This window comes from Lethenteron reissneri, chromosome 5, assembly GCF_015708825.2.
Source record: "Lethenteron reissneri isolate LAM-NWPU_2019-01 chromosome 5, ASM1570882v1, whole genome shotgun sequence".
Classification (NCBI taxonomy): domain Eukaryota; kingdom Metazoa; phylum Chordata; class Hyperoartia; order Petromyzontiformes; family Petromyzontidae; genus Lethenteron; species Lethenteron reissneri.
The window spans coordinates 637,218-655,514 of record NC_083783.1 but is presented as its reverse complement, the minus strand read 5'-3'; the positions used below and the strand labels follow the sequence as shown (position 1 = coordinate 655,514).

General features: G+C 49.0%; 1 protein-coding gene across 1 annotated transcript in view; it reads left to right on the top strand.

Annotated features, from left to right (window-relative positions):
* The first annotated feature begins 3,800 nt into the window (after window positions 1–3,800).
* LOC133350994 (uncharacterized) overlaps window positions 3,801–18,297 on the top strand; it is a 39,049-nt gene continuing 24,552 nt past the window's right edge. Inside the window, exons 1-5 of the mRNA XM_061565884.1 lie at window positions 3,801–3,882; window positions 6,091–6,210; window positions 6,498–6,761; window positions 10,522–10,641; window positions 10,843–11,106. Coding sequence (XP_061421868.1) covers window positions 3,847–3,882; window positions 6,091–6,210; window positions 6,498–6,761; window positions 10,522–10,641; window positions 10,843–11,106 — 804 coding nt within the window. The 5' untranslated portion in view covers window positions 3,801–3,846. The remainder of the gene's footprint in view (window positions 3,883–6,090; window positions 6,211–6,497; window positions 6,762–10,521; window positions 10,642–10,842; window positions 11,107–18,297) is intronic.

The window sequence follows — 18,297 nt, the reverse complement described above, 5'->3', positions numbered from 1 at the left end:
CAACATTAAATGATATACTGTATTGCTATAAACCACCCTATACCTTATACATTGTAATATAACACTACGTATTATTCTACCTACCCTAATGTATATCACACTGCTATATATTCACTATACAATTACGATACTATATATTACTTTGTACATTGTATTAAGCATATAAATCCACACTATGGGGACCTCATTTGCCAGTAAAAATATGATAATTGGTTCTTTACCCTTCTATCTGGCAACAAAACTGACACCTTTTTGCAAGGAGTCATGTTTGCATAGACCGCAATACCTGCAGTCATAATACAAACAAAAGAACATAACTCTGATAATGTGCACTGTCCTTGAAGTTGATTGGTCCACACCCGAGACAGCTTTCCTTCGAGCCTAGTCTCATATGGGTTGGACCAGATGACGCCAAAAGGCGCACGTGCGCCTTTTGGCGTCATCTGGTCCAACCCATATGAGACTAGGCTCGAAGGAAAGCTGTCTCGGGTGTGGACCAATCAACTTCAAGGACAGTGCACATTATCAGAGTTATGTTCTTTTGTTTGTATTATGACTGCAGGTATTGCGGTCTATGCAAACATGACTCCTTGCAAAAAGGTGTCAGTTTTGTTGCCAGATAGAAGGGTAAAGAACCAATTATCAAGCATATAAATGTTATACTATTTGTTATTATACACTGTACCATTGACCGTCGTGTGAAAGATACTAAGAGGAAGCAACGAAATATGTCAATGGGAGAGTAGCAGAGCAAAGAATCAATTTCCTGCGGAGAATACAATGCCAGTGAGCGGCACGCGGTCTGAAAGTCACCGTAAACGTGAACACAATCAGTTAAGATCCGAAATGGTTTATTACGTCCTTCCAATGATTGCTAAGCCAGAATCCATCTTCTCGGGTGAAATTGTCTCCGTGTTTGTATATGTGGATCGCCTCATGAACGAATCTCTCATGGTAGCCAGATGGCTTGCAGAGAACCTCTGTCTTGGAGAAGTCAATATCATGTGAGCCCACTGAATTGTAACAGTGATCTGCCACGGCTGAGGTGTTTGTCCTACCGTGTTTCAAGTCTGCTTTATGTTCACGGATGCGGTCCGAGACATGTCGTTTGGTTTCTCCAATGTAACTGCTACCACAGAGGCAACTTAGTTTGTAGACGCCAGGGTACTGTGTGTCTGGAACCACATCCTTTACAGACGGGACCAGATCACGGATTTTATGTACTGTGTTGAAACGGACCTGGATCTTGTGTTTAATCAGGATTTTGGAGATCTTTTTTGTGACCCCAGCAATGTAGGGTAAGGTGATGGTCTTGAAAGGCTCCTCAACAGGATCCTTCTTGATGGTTGGAGTGATGGCCTTGCGGATTGTGTAGTCGGAGTAACCATTAGCCTTAAGAGCTTGGCGTACGTGTTTGAGTTCACTGGCAATGTGTTCCTGGTCGGAAATGCATTGGGCTCTATGGTATAGAGTCTTGATGAGGGAATTTTTCTGGGATGGATTGTGGCGGGAATCTGGTTTTAGGTAAGCATCTGTATGGGTGGCTTTTCTGTAGACAGAGTGGCTCATTGAACCATCAGGTCTCCTTTTAATTAGGACATCCAAAAAGGGTAGCTTGCCATCTTTTTCGACTTCCATGGTGAATCTGATGGCTGGATGTATGGAATTCATGTGGTCGAGAAATTGGTCTAGAGCAGACTGGCCATGTGGCCAGATGAGAAAAGTGTCATCTACGTACCTCTTCCATAAGGTCGGGCGTAGAGTGCCAGTCTGGATGGCGTCAGTCTCAAATTTCTCCATGAAGACGTTGGCTACAACCGGAGATAGGGGGGAGCCCATTGGGGTGCCCTCAGTTTGCTTGTAGAAAGTTCCATTCCAGGTGAAGTTTGTATTGGTTAAGCAGTGTCTCACCAGGGGGGTTCCCCAGCATTCAGTCCTTGATGAACCAAGTATTCAATGATTGTGATGGTGTCAGGTACAGGAACTTTGGTGAATAAGGAAACCACATCAAAACTGACAAGCACTTCGTCTGGGGACAGGGAAATCCCCTTGATTGTCGATACCAGGTCAGTAGAGTTTAGTACCGCAGAGGTGGTTTTTCCAATGAAAGGCAGTAGGATTTCAAACAAAAAAACGAGCCGGTTTATAGGTGGGGGAGTTGATAGTAGAGACAATGGGACGAAGAAGTGTATCTTCTTTATGTATCTTTGGCAAGCCGTATAATCTTGGTGGCCTGGCTGCAGAAGGTTTCAACGAGAACTGTTTGGTCTGATCAATTAATGCGGTTGAATCAGAAATGATTTGCTTGGTTTTAGAGATGAGGCTGTTGGTGGGGTCTCTTTTTATTTTTGTATAGCTGCCATCGTTGAGTAGTTCTTGAAATTAGTTGTTGTATTCTGTTTTGTCCATGATGACAGTGGCATTGCCTTTGTCGGCTGAGAGGATGACAATGTTATCCCTCTTTTTTAATTGAGCTAATTCAAAACGCTCATTTTTGCTGATGTTGCTAGCTGGCATCTTAGCGTTTTTGAGGGTTGCAGAGATTTCAGATCCTGCTACGTCTGCAGCGATGTGACTCAGGCCCTTGAGAGCTACATCTACTGTAGCAATTATATCATTAACTGGTATGTGTCTAGGTGTGACTGCAAAGTTTAGTCCTTTAGCTAAACGGATTTCAGACCTTCAGAAATAGAACTGTTACTTCGATTAATTACGACTTTGTTAACGTCTAGCTTTTCAATGTGTGGGTCCGGTTTCTTGTTTGAGAGGCAGTTGAATTTGGAAATCAAGTTGTCCTTACATTTGGTCGACATAGAGGCAGCTGAAGAGGCAGTCATTTTGTCTACATGTTTCCAATCCGATGTGGACATTGTTGCACTCAAAGATAAGTGTGATTTGTAGAGTGTCTTGTCTAACTGATTTAGATCGGTGCGAGTAAGTCTGATTTTCTCTGAGATAAGAGCTAAGCTAGTTCTAGACAGAATTCGTTTAGTATTAGAAGAAGTTACAGCAGCAGATGTTAGTGTAAATGCGTTTGGTATTACCTTAGAGTCGCGGCATCTCTTCAGAAAGGTGAGAGACTCGATTAGCTGAGCCTTCTTATCACCGAGCTTGATTACATTGTGTGCGCTTTGGTTTATGTGAATTAACCAGAGAACCCAAAGGAAACCCATACAGGATAAGGGTATCGAGAGAGAATATACAAACTCCACACACGGAGAGGTGCCCAAGTTGGGAATGGAACCCCCCACCCAGGTGCTTGCTGTGAGGAACAGACAAGTGTGGCACTACTGGTTTATACACTGCCGCCCAAAAGTAGTTCCAATTGCCAACGCTTAAATTTATACTTGGGATATTCACTTTGTATATACGGAAGGTGTCGGTAGGTGGAAGCTATCTCTAGCTGTGCAGATGCAGCCTTTGCGAGTGAAAATGGATTATTAACCGTCTACTGAAGTATTTTGCATCCGAGTAGAATGTCTATTTCCTATGTCACACGTGTTTCAGTGACCATTGGGTATATATGCACATGGGTACATTTTATGTATGTACCATGTTGTCTTGATTTATTTTATTTTGGTTGCCTTTACAGTGCAGTATATCAGCTTTGAATGCTGTATTTATAATGTGTACGAGCAACAACTTAATATTTTCTCTGTTTTTTAAGCACAGCAACATGAACGTTAAACATTAACTAACAGTTCACATCGGCGCACATTCAGAGCCCCCGCATTTTTCATGAAGATGCTGATAAGATATGTTGGTTACTGCGGCGGTCTTGTGACAATGTACTTCCAGGATGAAGGGGACGGACAGAAGGTCGAGGTGGTTGAATACCTCTCCAGAATGCTGTGTGGACAAACTGTGAGCATGACACTGAAGGTACTTGGAAGGAAAATGAGAAGCCTTCACGGTGGTATCCAAGTGCCTGTACACGCAAACAGATCAGGAGAATTGTCCTCAACATGATTCATCACGATGGACGTGGCCTCTTTGCAGCCAACTGCATTGCCCAGGTTGCAGCATTGGCTTTGTTTACAATCAGCAACGACTCCAATAACTTGGACGCAAGTGCACCAGACAAAGATCCCCCGTGTAGCCTTAACAGATTGTTGGGGCAAGTGCTGTTAACGACCATCTATGAAGGCTGGTATGGCACACAAGGGGGTGAGTTGCCAGCACAATTCCCGGCCACCTTTGTCTCCCTAGCGGCGATGTTTAACACACCGCACCAGGTACTTATTTCAGTATCGGTTCAGATAATCGTCACTGGTGTTGGTCGCAAGTGGGAAGTGAACTCGGGTCGCCGGGTTTGTAGCGCAGCTCGCTAATCACAACACTACACTACCACAGAAGTGCACACTCACACGCAGTAAGTGCATTGATTCGTCTGTGATGGCCGATCTTTTTTTATTTATCTGGGGATTCCCACCAGTGAAGCAGTGTGTTCAGGTGGTGAAGGCAACACCTATAAAATCTGAACTGGGGTTCTACTACTGCTTAGGGTCCATACTTCATGAACTTCATGGAAAGCGAGGCCTATTCTCCTAGTCTCAGCCTGCCCCTGCCCTATAATTCCACCCTCGTTTGTGGCAAACCACTGGCTGGGATTAAAACTAGCTTTTTTATGACGTTGTTTTTAAATTATCAGTAATTTTTTGGCCACTATTCTGATGTAATTAATTTAAAACGAGCCATACTGTCTCCAACAAAATGTGGAATATTTTTTGTTGTAAATCTGCTGTCAACTTTGACTCCAGTAACAAATGTCAAGTGTGTGTGCCATGTGTGCGTTTTTGCCGTGTGCCGTGTGTGCGTTTTTGCCGTGTGCGTGCGCGTTTTTGCCCTGTGCGTGCGCGTTTTTGCCGTGTGCGCGTTTGTGCCGTGCGTGCTCGCGTTTGTGCCGTGCGTGCTCGCGTTTGTGCCGTGCGTGCGCATTTGTACCGTGCGTGCATGCCATGCCGTGCACGCACTTGTGCTGTGCGCGCACTTGTGCCGTGCGCTCGCGTTTGTGCCGTGCCGTGTGTGCGCGTTTGTGCCGTGCCGTGTGTGCGCGTTTGTGCCGTGCCGTGTGTGCGCGTTTGTGCCGTGCCGTGTGTGCGCGTTTGTGCCGTGCCGTGTGTGCGCGTTTGTGCCGTGCCGTGTGTGCGCGTTTGTGCCGTGCCGTGTGTGCGCGTTTGTGCCGTGCCGTGTGTGCGCGTTTGTGCCGTGCCGTGTGTGCGCGTTTGTGCCGTGCCGTGTGTGCGCGTTTGTGCCGTGCCGTGTGTGCGCGTTTGTGCCTTGCCGTGTGTGCGCGTTTGTGCCGTGCCGTGCGCGCGCGTTTGTGCCGTGCCGTGCGCGCGCGTTTGTGCCGTGCCGTGCGCGCGCGTTTGTGCCGTGCCGTGCGCGCGCGTTTGTGCCGTGCCGTGTGTGCGCGTTTGTGCCGTGCCGTGTGTGCGCGTTTGTGCCGTGCCGTGTGTGCGCGTTTGTGCCGTGCCGTGTGTGCGCGTTTGTGCCGTGCCGTGTGTGCGCGTTTGTGCCGTGCGTGCGCGTTTGTGCCGTGCCGTGCGTGCGCGTTTGTGCCGTGCCGTGCGTGCGCGTTTGTGCCGTGCCGTGCGTGCGCGTTTGTGCCGTGCCGTGCGTGCGCGTTTGTGCCGTGCCGTGCGTGCGCGTTTGTGCCGTGCCGTGCGTGCGCGATTGTGCCGTGCCGTGCGTGCGCGTTTGTGCCGTGCCGTGCGTGCGCGTTTGTGCCGTGCCGTGCGTGCGCGTTTGTGCCGTGCCGTGCGTGCGCGTTTGTGCCGTGCCGTGCGTGCGCGTTTGTGCCGTGCCGTGCGTGCGCGTTTGTGCCGTGCCGTGCGTGCGCGTTTGTGCCGTGCCGAGCGTGCGCGTTTGTGCCGTGCCGTGCGTGCGCGTTTGTGCCGTGCCGTGCGTGCGCGTTTGTGCCGTGCCGTGCGTGCGCGTTTGTGCCGTGCCGTGCGTGCGCGTTTGTGCCTCGCCGTGCGTGCGCGTTTGTGCCTGGCCGTGCGTGCGCGTTTGTGCCGTGCGTGCGTTTGTGCCGTGTATGTGCGTGTGCGTTTGTGCCGTGCGTGCGTTTGTGTCGTGTGCTTGCAGGTGCCCTACAATGAAGTGTCACTGCCCCTCCAAGTGGACATCTACACAGAGCAGCAGGGCTCCCTGGAGGCTCTTTTGGTGTTGGCTGAGCCTCTCGGCGTGGAGCAGTGCAGCCCACAGGTCTACACCGCAGCACCAACAACAACAGGGCTTGGGACTACATTAGTTTACTGATTTACATAGTCTGTGAGCCCAGACCGAATTTTTGACTTGTTGGTACCACCTGTGGTGGCATCACTTTAGTGGTTCGTGCAACTCAACTCCATGTGGGTAGGTTGCTTCATATTCATTCCATAATTGTGTTTAATGATTTGGGTTAGGGTCTATTAAATATATTTTGAAGAGTTGGGGTATGAAATCGTAAAGTAATAACGAGATCTTAAATGCATATCACCTGACATTCCCAGGGGCAAGGGCCTGTGGAAGGCGAGAGAAAACCAACGAGCACTGAAGGCCGGATCCAAGTGAGAGAATTGCCACGCTTCTTTGATAGCGTGGCGGTTCACGCTCTTAAAGCGGAGGACTCAGGAGAGGGGAAGGGTGCAGCTCTGGGCGCTCTTGGCGAATGGAGGGAGGAGGAAGATGATGAAGATGTGGCAGCTTCGGAGGGGCCGGGGGGTAGCGGTGACCAAGATAAGCAGGAGGAAGATGTCACGTGGGATGAGCCCCTGGTATGTTTTTACAAGTTATTTAAACAACTTATTTTTGTTTTTACAAGTTATTTAAACAACTTATTTTGGTTATTTTTGTTAAGTTCACGCGCTATTTGAACAATATATTCTCATTTAAATTTGCTTCAGGTCCATACTTCATGAACTTCATGGAAAGCGAGGCCTATTCTCCTAGTCTCAGCCTGCCCCTGCCCTATAGTTCCACACCCGTTTGCTGCAAACGACCGGCTGGGATTAAAACCAGCTCAGTGAAGAGCCCAATTAAGTAATGCATTATTTTTGTTTGCAAGAGAGACCTGGAAAAAAACATTGTGCACGGTGCAAACCATTTTGATGAATAGCAACAAAATGTTTGACGAGTTTCTGCCACAGTTACGCGAATGAGAAACATTTGATGAAGAGATACACACCCATTCTGTACAAATTTACATCGTAAATAGCTTGCTTCTGCTTTAAATACATAGTGGACTGCCACGTTTTTTATGACATTGTTTTTTAATTATCAGTAATTTTTTGGCCACTATTCTGATGTAATTAATTTATAACGAGCCATACTGTCGCCAACAAAATGTGGAATATTTTTTGTTCTAAATTTGCTGTCAACTTTGACTCCGATAATTGGTTCTTTACCCTTCTATCTGGCAACAAAACTGACACCTTTTTGCAAGGAGTCATGTTTGCATAGACCGCAATACCTGCAGTCATAATACAAACAAAAGAACATAACTCTGATAATGTGCACTGTCCTTGAAGTTGATTGGTCCACACCCGAGACAGCTTTCCTTCGAGCCTAGTCTCATATGTGTTGGACCAGATGACGCCAAAAGGCGCACAACTCAAGGACAATGCACCATCAGAGTATGAGAGCTCGGGGCAAGCATCTACACTATGGGGACCTCATTTGCCAGTAAAAATATGATAATTGGTTCTTTACCCTTCTATCTGGCAACAAAACTGACACCTTTTTGCAAGGAGTCATGTTTGCATAGACCGCAATACCTGCAGTCATAATACAAACAAAAGAACATAACTCTGATAATGTGCACTGTCCTTGAAGTTGATTGGTCCACACCCGAGACAGCTTTCCTTCGAGCCTAGTCTCATATGGGTTGGACCAGATGACGCCAAAAGGCGCACAACTCAAGGACAATGCACCATCAGAGTATGAGAGCTCGGGGCAAGCATCTACACTATGGGGACCTCATTTGCCAGTAAAAATATGATAATTGGTTCTTTACCCTTCTATCTGGCAACAAAACTGACACCTTTTTGCAAGGAGTCATGTTTGCATAGACCGCAATACCTGCAGTCATAATACAAACAAAAGAACATAACTCTGATAATGTGCACTGTCCTTGAAGTTGATTGGTCCACACCCGAGACAGCTTTCCTTCGAGCCTAGTCTCATATGGGTTGGACCAGATGACGCCAAAAGGCGCACAACTCAAGGACAATGCACCATCAGAGTATGAGAGCTCGGGGCAAGCATCTACACTATGGGGACCTCATTTGCCAGTAAAAATATGATAATTGGTTCTTTACCCTTCTATCTGGCAACAAAACTGACACCTTTTTGCAAGGAGTCATGTTTGCATAGACCGCAATACCTGCAGTCATAATACAAACAAAAGAACATAACTCTGATAATGTGCACTGTCCTTGAAGTTGATTGGTCCACACCCGAGACAGCTTTCCTTCGAGCCTAGTCTCATATGGGTTGGACCAGATGACGCCAAAAGGCGCACAACTCAAGGACAATGCACCATCAGAGTATGAGAGCTCGGGGCAAGCATCTACACTATGGGGACCTCATTTGCCAGTAAAAATATGATAATTGTAGATGCTTGCCCCGAGCTCTCATACTCTGATGGTGCATTGTCCTTGAGTTGTGCGCCTTTTGGCGTCATCTGGTCCAACCCATATGAGACTAGGCTCGAAGGAAAGCTGTCTCGGGTGTGGACCAATCAACTTCAAGGACAGTGCACATTATCAGAGTTATGTTCTTTTGTTTGTATTATGACTGCAGGTATTGCGGTCTATGCAAACATGACTCCTTGCAAAAAGGTGTCAGTTTTGTTGCCAGATAGAAGGGTAAAGAACCAATTATCATATTTTTACTGGCAAATGAGGTCCCCATAGTGTAGATGCTTGCCCCGAGCTCTCATACTCTGATGGTGCATTGTCCTTGAGTTGTGCGCCTTTTGGCGTCATCTGGTCCAACCCATATGAGACTAGGCTCGAAGGAAAGCTGTCTCGGGTGTGGACCAATCAACTTCAAGGACAGTGCACATTATCAGAGTTATGTTCTTTTGTTTGTATTATGACTGCAGGTATTGCGGTCTATGCAAACATGACTCCTTGCAAAAAGGTGTCAGTTTTGTTGCCAGATAGAAGGGTAAAGAACCAATTATCATATTTTTACTGGCAAATGAGGTCCCCATAGTGTAGATGCTTGCCCCGAGCTCTCATACTCTGATGGTGCATTGTCCTTGAGTTGTGCGCCTTTTGGCGTCATCTGGTCCAACCCATATGAGACTAGGCTCGAAGGAAAGCTGTCTCGGGTGTGGACCAATCAACTTCAAGGACAGTGCACATTATCAGAGTTATGTTCTTTTGTTTGTATTATGACTGCAGGTATTGCGGTCTATGCAAACATGACTCCTTGCAAAAAGGTGTCAGTTTTGTTGCCAGATAGAAGGGTAAAGAACCAATTATCATATTTTTACTGGCAAATGAGGTCCCCATAGTGTAGATGCTTGCCCCGAGCTCTCATACTCTGATGGTGCATTGTCCTTGAGTTGTGCGCCTTTTGGCGTCATCTGGTCCAACCCATATGAGACTAGGCTCGAAGGAAAGCTGTCTCGGGTGTGGACCAATCAACTTCAAGGACAGTGTACATTATCAGAGTTATGTTCTTTTGTTTGTATTATGACTGCAGGTATTGCGGTCTATGCAAACATGACTCCTTGCAAAAAGGTGTCAGTTTTGTTGCCAGATAGAAGGGTAAAGAACCAATTATCATATTTTTACTGGCAAATGAGGTCCCCATAGTGTAGATGCTTGCCCCGAGCTCTCATACTCTGATGGTGCATTGTCCTTGAGTTGTGCGCCTTTTGGCGTCATCTGGTCCAACCCATATGAGACTAGGCTCGAAGGAAAGCTGTCTCGGGTGTGGACCAATCAACTTCAAGGACAGTGCACATTATCAGAGTTATGTTCTTTTGTTTGTATTATGACTGCAGGTATTGCGGTCTATGCAAACATGACTCCTTGCAAAAAGGTGTCAGTTTTGTTGCCAGATAGAAGGGTAAAGAACCAATTATCATATTTTTACTGGCAAATGAGGTCCCCATAGTGTAGAACTTTGACTCCGGTAACAAATGTCAAGTGTGTGTGCCGTGTGTGCGTTTTTTCCGTGCGCGCTCGCGTTTGTGCTGTGCGTGCGCGCATTTGTGCCGTGCGTGCACGCGTTTGTGCCGTGCGTGCGCATTTGTATCGTGCGTGCCGTGCGTGCATGCCATGCCATGCCATGCCGTGCTCGCACTTGTGCCGTGCGTGCACGTTTGTGCCGTGCCGTGCGTGCGCGTTTGTGCCGTGCGTGCGTGCGCCTTTGTGCCGTGCGTGCGTTTGTGCCGTGTGTGTGCGTGCGCGTTTGTACCGTGTATGTGCGTGCGCGTTTGTGCCATGCCGTGCATGCACGTTTGTACCGTGCATCCGTTTGTGCCGTGTGTGTGCGTGCCTTTGTGTCGTGTGCTTGCAGGTGCCCTACAATGAAGCGTCACTGCCCCTCCAAGTGGACATCTACACAGAGCAGCAGGGCTCCCTGGAGGCTCTTTTGGTGTTGGCTGAGCCTCTCGGCGGGGAGCAGTGCAGCCCACAGGTCTACACCGCAGCACCAACAACAACACTCTGTCAGGGCTTGGGACTACATTAGTTTACTGATTTACATAGTCCGTGAGCCCAGACCGAATTTTTCACTTTTTTGTACCACCTATGGTGGCATCACTTTAGTGGTTCGTGCAACTCAACTCCATGTGGGTAGGTTGCTTCATATTCGTTCCATATCACTTGACATTCCCAGGGGCAAGGGCCCGTGGAAGGCGAGAGAAAACCAACGAGCACTGAAGGCCGGATCCAAGTGAGAGAATTGCCACGCTTCTTTGATAGCGTGGCGGTTCACGCTCTTAAAGCGGAGGACTCAGGAGAGGGGAAGGGTGCAGCTCTGGGCGCTCTTGGCGAATGGAGGGAGGAGGAAGATGATGAAGATGTGGCAGCTACGGAGGGGCCGGGGGGTTGCGGTGACCAAGATGAGCAGGAGGAAGATGTCACGTGGGATGAGCCCCTGGTATGTTCTTACAAGTTATTTCAACAACTTATTTTGGTTATTTTTGTTGAGTACACGCGCTATTTGAACAATATATTCTCATTTAAATTTTTGTTGGTTTTAAGGGAGTCAAAATATTTTAATTTTATTCTGCAAATAATCTTTTTAAATCCTTTATATTAAGTTCGCTTGCTTGCTTGCGTGCTTGCTTGCTTACGACCGTGCAAATCTTTCGGTCGTTTTTTAACCCACTTCTCGTGATCCAATCGAGCTGACATTTTGCACACAGACTCGTTGTGCGAGACAATTAATGTTCGTGAAAAAAAAATGCAAAAATTTTATACTTTTTAGGCAACAAAAATGTATTTTACATTTATTTAAATAGAACTCATTCATGGCTTTGGCTGAACGTCACAGTGTAGGAGCCCAGAGCGTAACCCCTCCACAGGCCGTGGCGGAGTAGCGCAGTTGGTAGCGCCCTCGCTTCCCATGCCAAAGGTCGCGGGATCGATCTCCGCGTCCTCCACAGGCGAATATATTTTTAAATCCTTTATATTAAGTTCGCTTGCTTGCTTAGGACCGTGCAAATCTTTCGCTCGTTTTTTAACCCACTTCCCGTGATCCAATCGAGCTGATGTGATACAAATGAAAATGAATTTCTTAGTCAAAAAAACAACTAAAATGTAAAATATAAACAATCATGCAATGACTGAAAACCTTATCCTTATATACGACTTTCCTTATATTTAATGTAAAATACCAATGTGATAAAAATGAAACTCTTACTGAAGAAAAACAGAAATGAATACTAACATAAAACCGATGTCACGCATATAAAGGATTTATAGTGAAAAACTTTGTTTTTACGGGTTAATTTTTTATGGGTTTACTTTTCATACGCGAAAGGATATGGCCCAGTAATTTTTATTACTTATTTGTCCTATATGCATGCTCACTTTTTGGGCGTGGGATTTTTGCTTTACGTATGTGTACTGGCTCATGGGCAACTGAGCGCAAATTTATAGCAAAAAACAATAAACACATTTGTCAATTACACTGGCAATGCAAATTCAGTATCGCTAAATAATTTGTGTATCTTTATAACACAGGGGGCTGGGGAAACATGTGTCTGATAACCTTCATGCGATCATGCTCGAGGATAGATGGTTAGAATGCAACTTTGCACCACTTTTACCCCTTTTCACTGGAAAATCCAAGTTAGTTAGCACGGGCCATTACGGTATGCTTTGTTTTTCCACTGGTTAAATACTGAGCCGAGCCGGAACCAAACAATGCTACGCCATCTGAATCTGCCTCGTGACCAAAGTCAGGCCAGGTGCTGGGCTAATGATAGTGAAAATGCATGACATCACACCTAGAGTGTTTATAAATGCGTATAGCATTGTGTGTAACAGGAATGTCCTCTTGCTCCGACACTTAACATTTTTTAATTGTGAAGTTCGAGAAGCTTTCCAAAATTGTACCAGTGGAACTTTTGTCTGGTACATATCCAGTGGATGGCTGATTGATTGATGACCGGGTGCAGTCAAGGGAATGCTCCTTACTGGTTAGCCATGTTAGTTGATGATCTTGTAATTGCTGCTCACTCTGAAAAGGAGTGGGAGATTTCTGCTGAACCTGGAGCATGCCACTAAGAGATGAAGCCTTTCCATCTGTCTCATCAAAACAAAGCACCTGCCTTGGTATTTTATGTCCATCAAATACTCAACCTCCTCATCTCTCCATCTTGAGTCATGGGGCAATTGAGGAAGGAGTGGAGAGTTTCTCTACCTGGACAGTGGGGGCCGACGCCTGCCTCCCCGCTCCCCGTGAGTGGGCGGGGCGCGACGTCCACCCCCTCCACTCCCCCCTCCTCCTCGTCGGCTGCCTCTGGCTGGGCCCCCGCCGATCGGGTGATCGGCCCCCCCACGCCAGCGCCCTTTCTGAGGGACATGGCTGATTGGCTGACTCACCACCGCCCGGGGTTATCCCACACACGTCCACATACACCCTCACACAAACGAACGCGGAGGCATGCATGCACGCGCCCCTGCAGGAGCATATTTGCGCTAAAAAAAACCCATTGTTTTCCTGTGCCCAGTAGTTCTAGTCTACGGGTCTGCTCTTTTTGCCTAATATTCCACCCTCAGCCTCTCCCAATGTCATGAATAACTTATTGCGGTTGGCCCAGTGAACCTTTTCCTTCTGCGCCCATACAATTTTAAGCCAATTTAGGGGCACCGCAATGTAACCTGTCCTGTGAGGGTCGGCCGATCTCCTGGCACCGGGACTCTCCGTCTGGGGGCCCTTCGGATTAAAACCCGATGTGCCAGGCAATCTCCCGCCAGGACACTATGTGGGTGCACTGCGTGCGGGTGTGTGTTTAGTGCGGGGGCCGGGAGGGAATCGCAGCGCGCTTGCGGAGTTGCTCCGCGGTCGTGGCACCACAACAGTGTGTGCTTATGACCAGCTCCAGTTTGGCAGCTGTCTCATTCTGAATCCGTCAAGCGGCATCTTTTCACCGGCTGTGTAATGCTGTGTGGAAGTTACCTGGCCTACTGTTGCATGACATGCTCTGGGTCTTCTCCGCCACAGCTATGCGCCCTCCCATCTCTACGCTTGTAAAACGTGGACCCCTTTAAAAGGACATCTACTCCAGCTAGAAACATTCAGATTGACCTCCCTACCATCTATCTTGGGTTTAATCAGACCAGATTGTGTGAGGAGCTCACAGATTCTTGAAAGATTTGGACAAATCCCTATAATCTGTGTGCTCTGGCTGGCAAGCTATGTTGGCTAGGTCATGTCGCCCACATTCCCTGTTTGACTGGAGAGAGGGGCAAAACAGGTGCACCATGTGCTAGATAAGAGATGGACTGATGTTGGTTGAGGAGTATGTAGCGGTATCCAGATCAGCCTCTGGGGAGGCTCGTGAAGGACGCTACTGGGTAATTGGAGGCAGTCGCCCTCCAACAACAATGGAGGGCAGAGAAGCGATGCTCACAACGAGCGGAGCAGCATAAACGCAACAAATTGGAAAAGTGGGGAACAGGTGGTGCATCTACCAGTCATCTAAGGCAACCCATAACAGCTGTTTCTTTCCCATGACTTCCTGCTGGTGAGCCTTTGACTCTTCACTTGGCCTAAAAATGCATCTAGCCCTGGTGCAAGGGCTGTGGGTGATGTCATCGCCACTTGGTAATGAATGGCGACTGTTGTGTGTGTACTATGTGAGATACTTATTTTTGTGTGTGAGAGTGTACACTGTGCATGAGCATATCTCTACGTATGTGTGACTGTGTCCCCGTGCCGTGTGGGGAGCGGGAGTGTAGCGGTGAGCGTGTGCCGCACTACAAACCCTGCCACCCAAGTTTCCCGCTCATGGCCAAGGCCAGTGACAATTACCTGAACTAGTCCTTGGCCTCCCCTAGGTCGACTCGGCCTCAAATGAATACGTGATGCGATATGTAAAAACATTGCCACTGGGGAGACAAAGGCAATTGGGTGTGGTGCTGACCACCAACCCCCTCCGTGTGCCACGCTAGTCTTAGTAGGTGATCGCTAACAGAACTTGCCCTCACATTCGGTTAAGGCTATATGGGGGATCTTTGTTTTTTTTTTGCCCCGTGCCATAAACGCATGCTAGCAGCTGCAGTGGGAAGCCAAACCTGGTATCTTCTGAGTTGTGCCCAGCTGGTTTGGCACGGCTTGAATGTGTAGTGAGTCGCAGACGTTGTCTTAGAGAGCCACACGTTTTTATTAAACTATTTGCACAACATACTCCACGCTATTAACACAACATACTCTCGAGTGGTGACCACCCAACTAACCACGCTACGGCGGAACTAGACACAGTTCCGCTAACCCAGTCCAGACCACAAGCTGGGTCCTGCACCGCGTGGCTGGAGGCTTCTTCAAGATTGACGTGGATCTCCTGCCTCTCCTACAGTAAGAACCCCAAGCCCCTCACTGGGGGGCCCCTCTTATATTGGGCTGGGCTGGGGCTGGCTCCACCTCTCGCCCCGCCCACCTTTTTGATCTCTCTTGCCCTTGCCCGAAGGTTCTCGAGATTTCTTCCTGGACCATGTGACCACTCATTGGCTCCCTCCACCGGTGGCCCCCCTCCAGTATCATCTGGCCACATGTCCCCAGGTCAGCCAGAGTATCATGCCTCCAATGTAACCCAAGCTGGCAAACACTCTCGATCTCTCAACGGGAGCCCGCACCGCACGCTGTGCGTGGTGCCACTGCGCTTAACCAGCGCTCACCTAAGCCCCCACTAGGGCTGGTACTACACCCCGTGTCCGGGGTGTACACACAACAGTATACATCCCGCCACGACCTCGCAGGCCCGGGGCCACACAGTGACATTCCCAGTCACGACATCACTCCCCCCCCCCCCCCCCCCTCCATAGCATTCAGCCATCCCAGCTGTCAACTTCCCCTTAACGAAACAACGACAAAATATATATACAACATAACGCTCCAACAACAAATACCCAAACCCACCTGTACAATTATACACTGGCTAACAATACAAATAATGTAGAACAATAACAATCGTGACATGCAGGGCCCCCGCAATCAACAGTGTAACAACGCTTGTGAGCTCAATGGCGAGCAAGATCAGCCAATTACTCGCTATGACTCACGCGAGCGCGACAACCAATGACGGCATGGGAGTGCAACGTGCAGGGATTATGCAACCCGAGTCTTTGAGAGAGTCCGCGATGCCGGGCCTCCAGGGGGGTTGGGCTCGTCCGCCCTGGATGACCCGGGGGAAATGAGCAATCAATCGGACAAAGCAGGCTCCTCACGAAGAGCAATAGGCCGGGACCGTCCGACCTTCCACGTCCGGAGCACAAGAAGCCGACACGAGCGGCCGCGTGCGAGGCATCAATCGTGCAGCGCCTTGGGACCGGACAGAAACACTCTCCTGAGGACCGGCGTCAGCAGACGCATGCCTCAGCTCGTTGGGCACACCCGACACTCGGCCCCTGCGATATGGAGATGAAACAAATTGACATGGCGCAATAAACGGCTTCAGACAAGAGGGGTGAACAAAACAACTCTGCTTACCAAGCCGAATTTGGACACATTGTGGACGCACAACCCAAACAAAATCAACCGGCCCCCTTTCAGGGTTGCAGCAACTTAGGGGTTGTGCCCATGGGCACATGCAGACAATGTAACCAGGCCCTGTCGCCCGGCGACCAATCGCACAGGGAAACACGAACCCCCTTCAGCCGCTCGTTAGCCAACTGTCTGGCTCGGGAATTGACCTTGGAAGCTTCCCGCGCTTCGGAGTGCTTTGCAAGAGTGAAACAAATGGAATCTGAAATTTTTGACACTTTCACGGCCGGCGCAGCCTGCAACTGTATGGAGATGGGAGGATCATATTTCCGTCCATACATCAAAAAGAAGGGAGTGTAGCTGGTGGACGTGTGAGGGGCCATCCTGTAGTCGGCGAGAACCGCAGGGACATGCAAGTCCCAATACAGCTGTGATTCGCTGACCAAGTGACCCAACATGGAGGTCAGCATTCTATTCAGGCGTTCGACCATGCCCATCCGTCTGCGGATGGTATGGTGACGTGCCCACCTTTGTCCCCAGAAAATTGTAAACCTCACGCAGCAGTTTCGAAGAGTTTTTTTTACCTTGATTGGTCAAAAGGCGCTCGGGCACCCTTATCCAGGACATAGCCATTAAGGAACGCCTCGGTCACAGCTATAGCCGATTGATTCGGAAGTGGCCAGGCCATGGGCCAGCGTGAGAAATACTCGACGCCAACGAGCAAGTATTTGTTGCCTCGTGCGGAAGTTGGAAATGGACCGAGAATATCGAGGGCAACCAGCTCGTTGATTCACGCCACCTGAATGGATTGCAGTGGAGGACAACAAGATTTCGCCGGTGGCTTCCGCCGCGCACATTGTACGCAACCTTGAAGCGGCCAGCGTTTTTTGCACACCCAGATGTAACAGACGTTTAGGGACAGCCCAAACAATCTCGCCACGCAGAGTGGTAGGGACAACAATAGCGTACCGGCGTAATCCACCGTCCCAGTGCATGAGCAGCCCGTCCCGCAGGACAACCGAGGCAACACCACGTGTAGCCGCCTCACCGGCGGTCTCTTTGACTCACTGTCATAATTTAAGCAAGGACGCATCTTCCGCCTGCAAGCGCCCCCATACCTCGTAGTCCAACCCGATTACCGCATCCCGCGCAGCCGGGACGTTGCCCGACCCGCCCATTGTGTCCACGGCGGATGCAACGAGAGGGGGGGGGGGGGAGGTTGACTCGGCCGGTCTACAACGACCGGAACCCGAAAAGCATGCACACCCGCCGCCCGCGGGCAATCTCGACAGGGCATCAGCGTTCGTGTGACGAGAACCTTTGCGATACGTAACACGGAACGAAAAATCCTGCAGGATTTCAAGCCAGCGTGATAATTGGCCCGAGGGCTGATCCACACGCAGTGCATATTGGAGCACTGCATGGTCGGAGCGCACCTCGAAATGTCAAGATAAGATAAGGCCAGGATTGCTGCACAAAAACAACAATGGCCAAAAATTCCCGGCGCGTAACGCAGTACCGCTGCTCGGCCGGGGACAGCACCCTGCTCCCATAAGCGATCACATGCTCCACGCTGTTGACAACTTGAGATAATACTGCTCCAATACCGGTAATACTGGTGTCCGTATCCAAAACGAACGGTAATTAAAATCAGGATAACACAGGGGATTGGCATTGACCAGCCCATCGCGAATGGAGCAGAACACGGCCCCCTCCCCCCAATGAAATATTTGCCCCTGAGCAGTCAAGGCGTGGAGAGACTTCGCAATGGATGCAAAGCCGGCGACAAATCGGCGATAATACGAAGCAAAGCCAATAAAACTGCGCACCTCACTCGCCGAAGTGGGTGTCGGCCACGTGCGGACACACGCCGTCTTTTCCGGGTCCGTAGCGATACCTGATTCGCTCACTATGTGACCCAAATATCGAACCGATTTTTATAGGGACACTTCTGTGGTTAAAATTTCAGGTCGGCCGCACGCATCTTAGGAATAACAGTCCGCAGGGGATCCAAATGTTCATCGAATGTATGACCAAAGACAACGTCGTCCAAATATATTAGGCACGATTCCCACTGGAGGCCCGCTAAAATAAGTTCCATCGGCCTGTGAAACGTGGCCGGTGCGGAGTGGAGGCCCA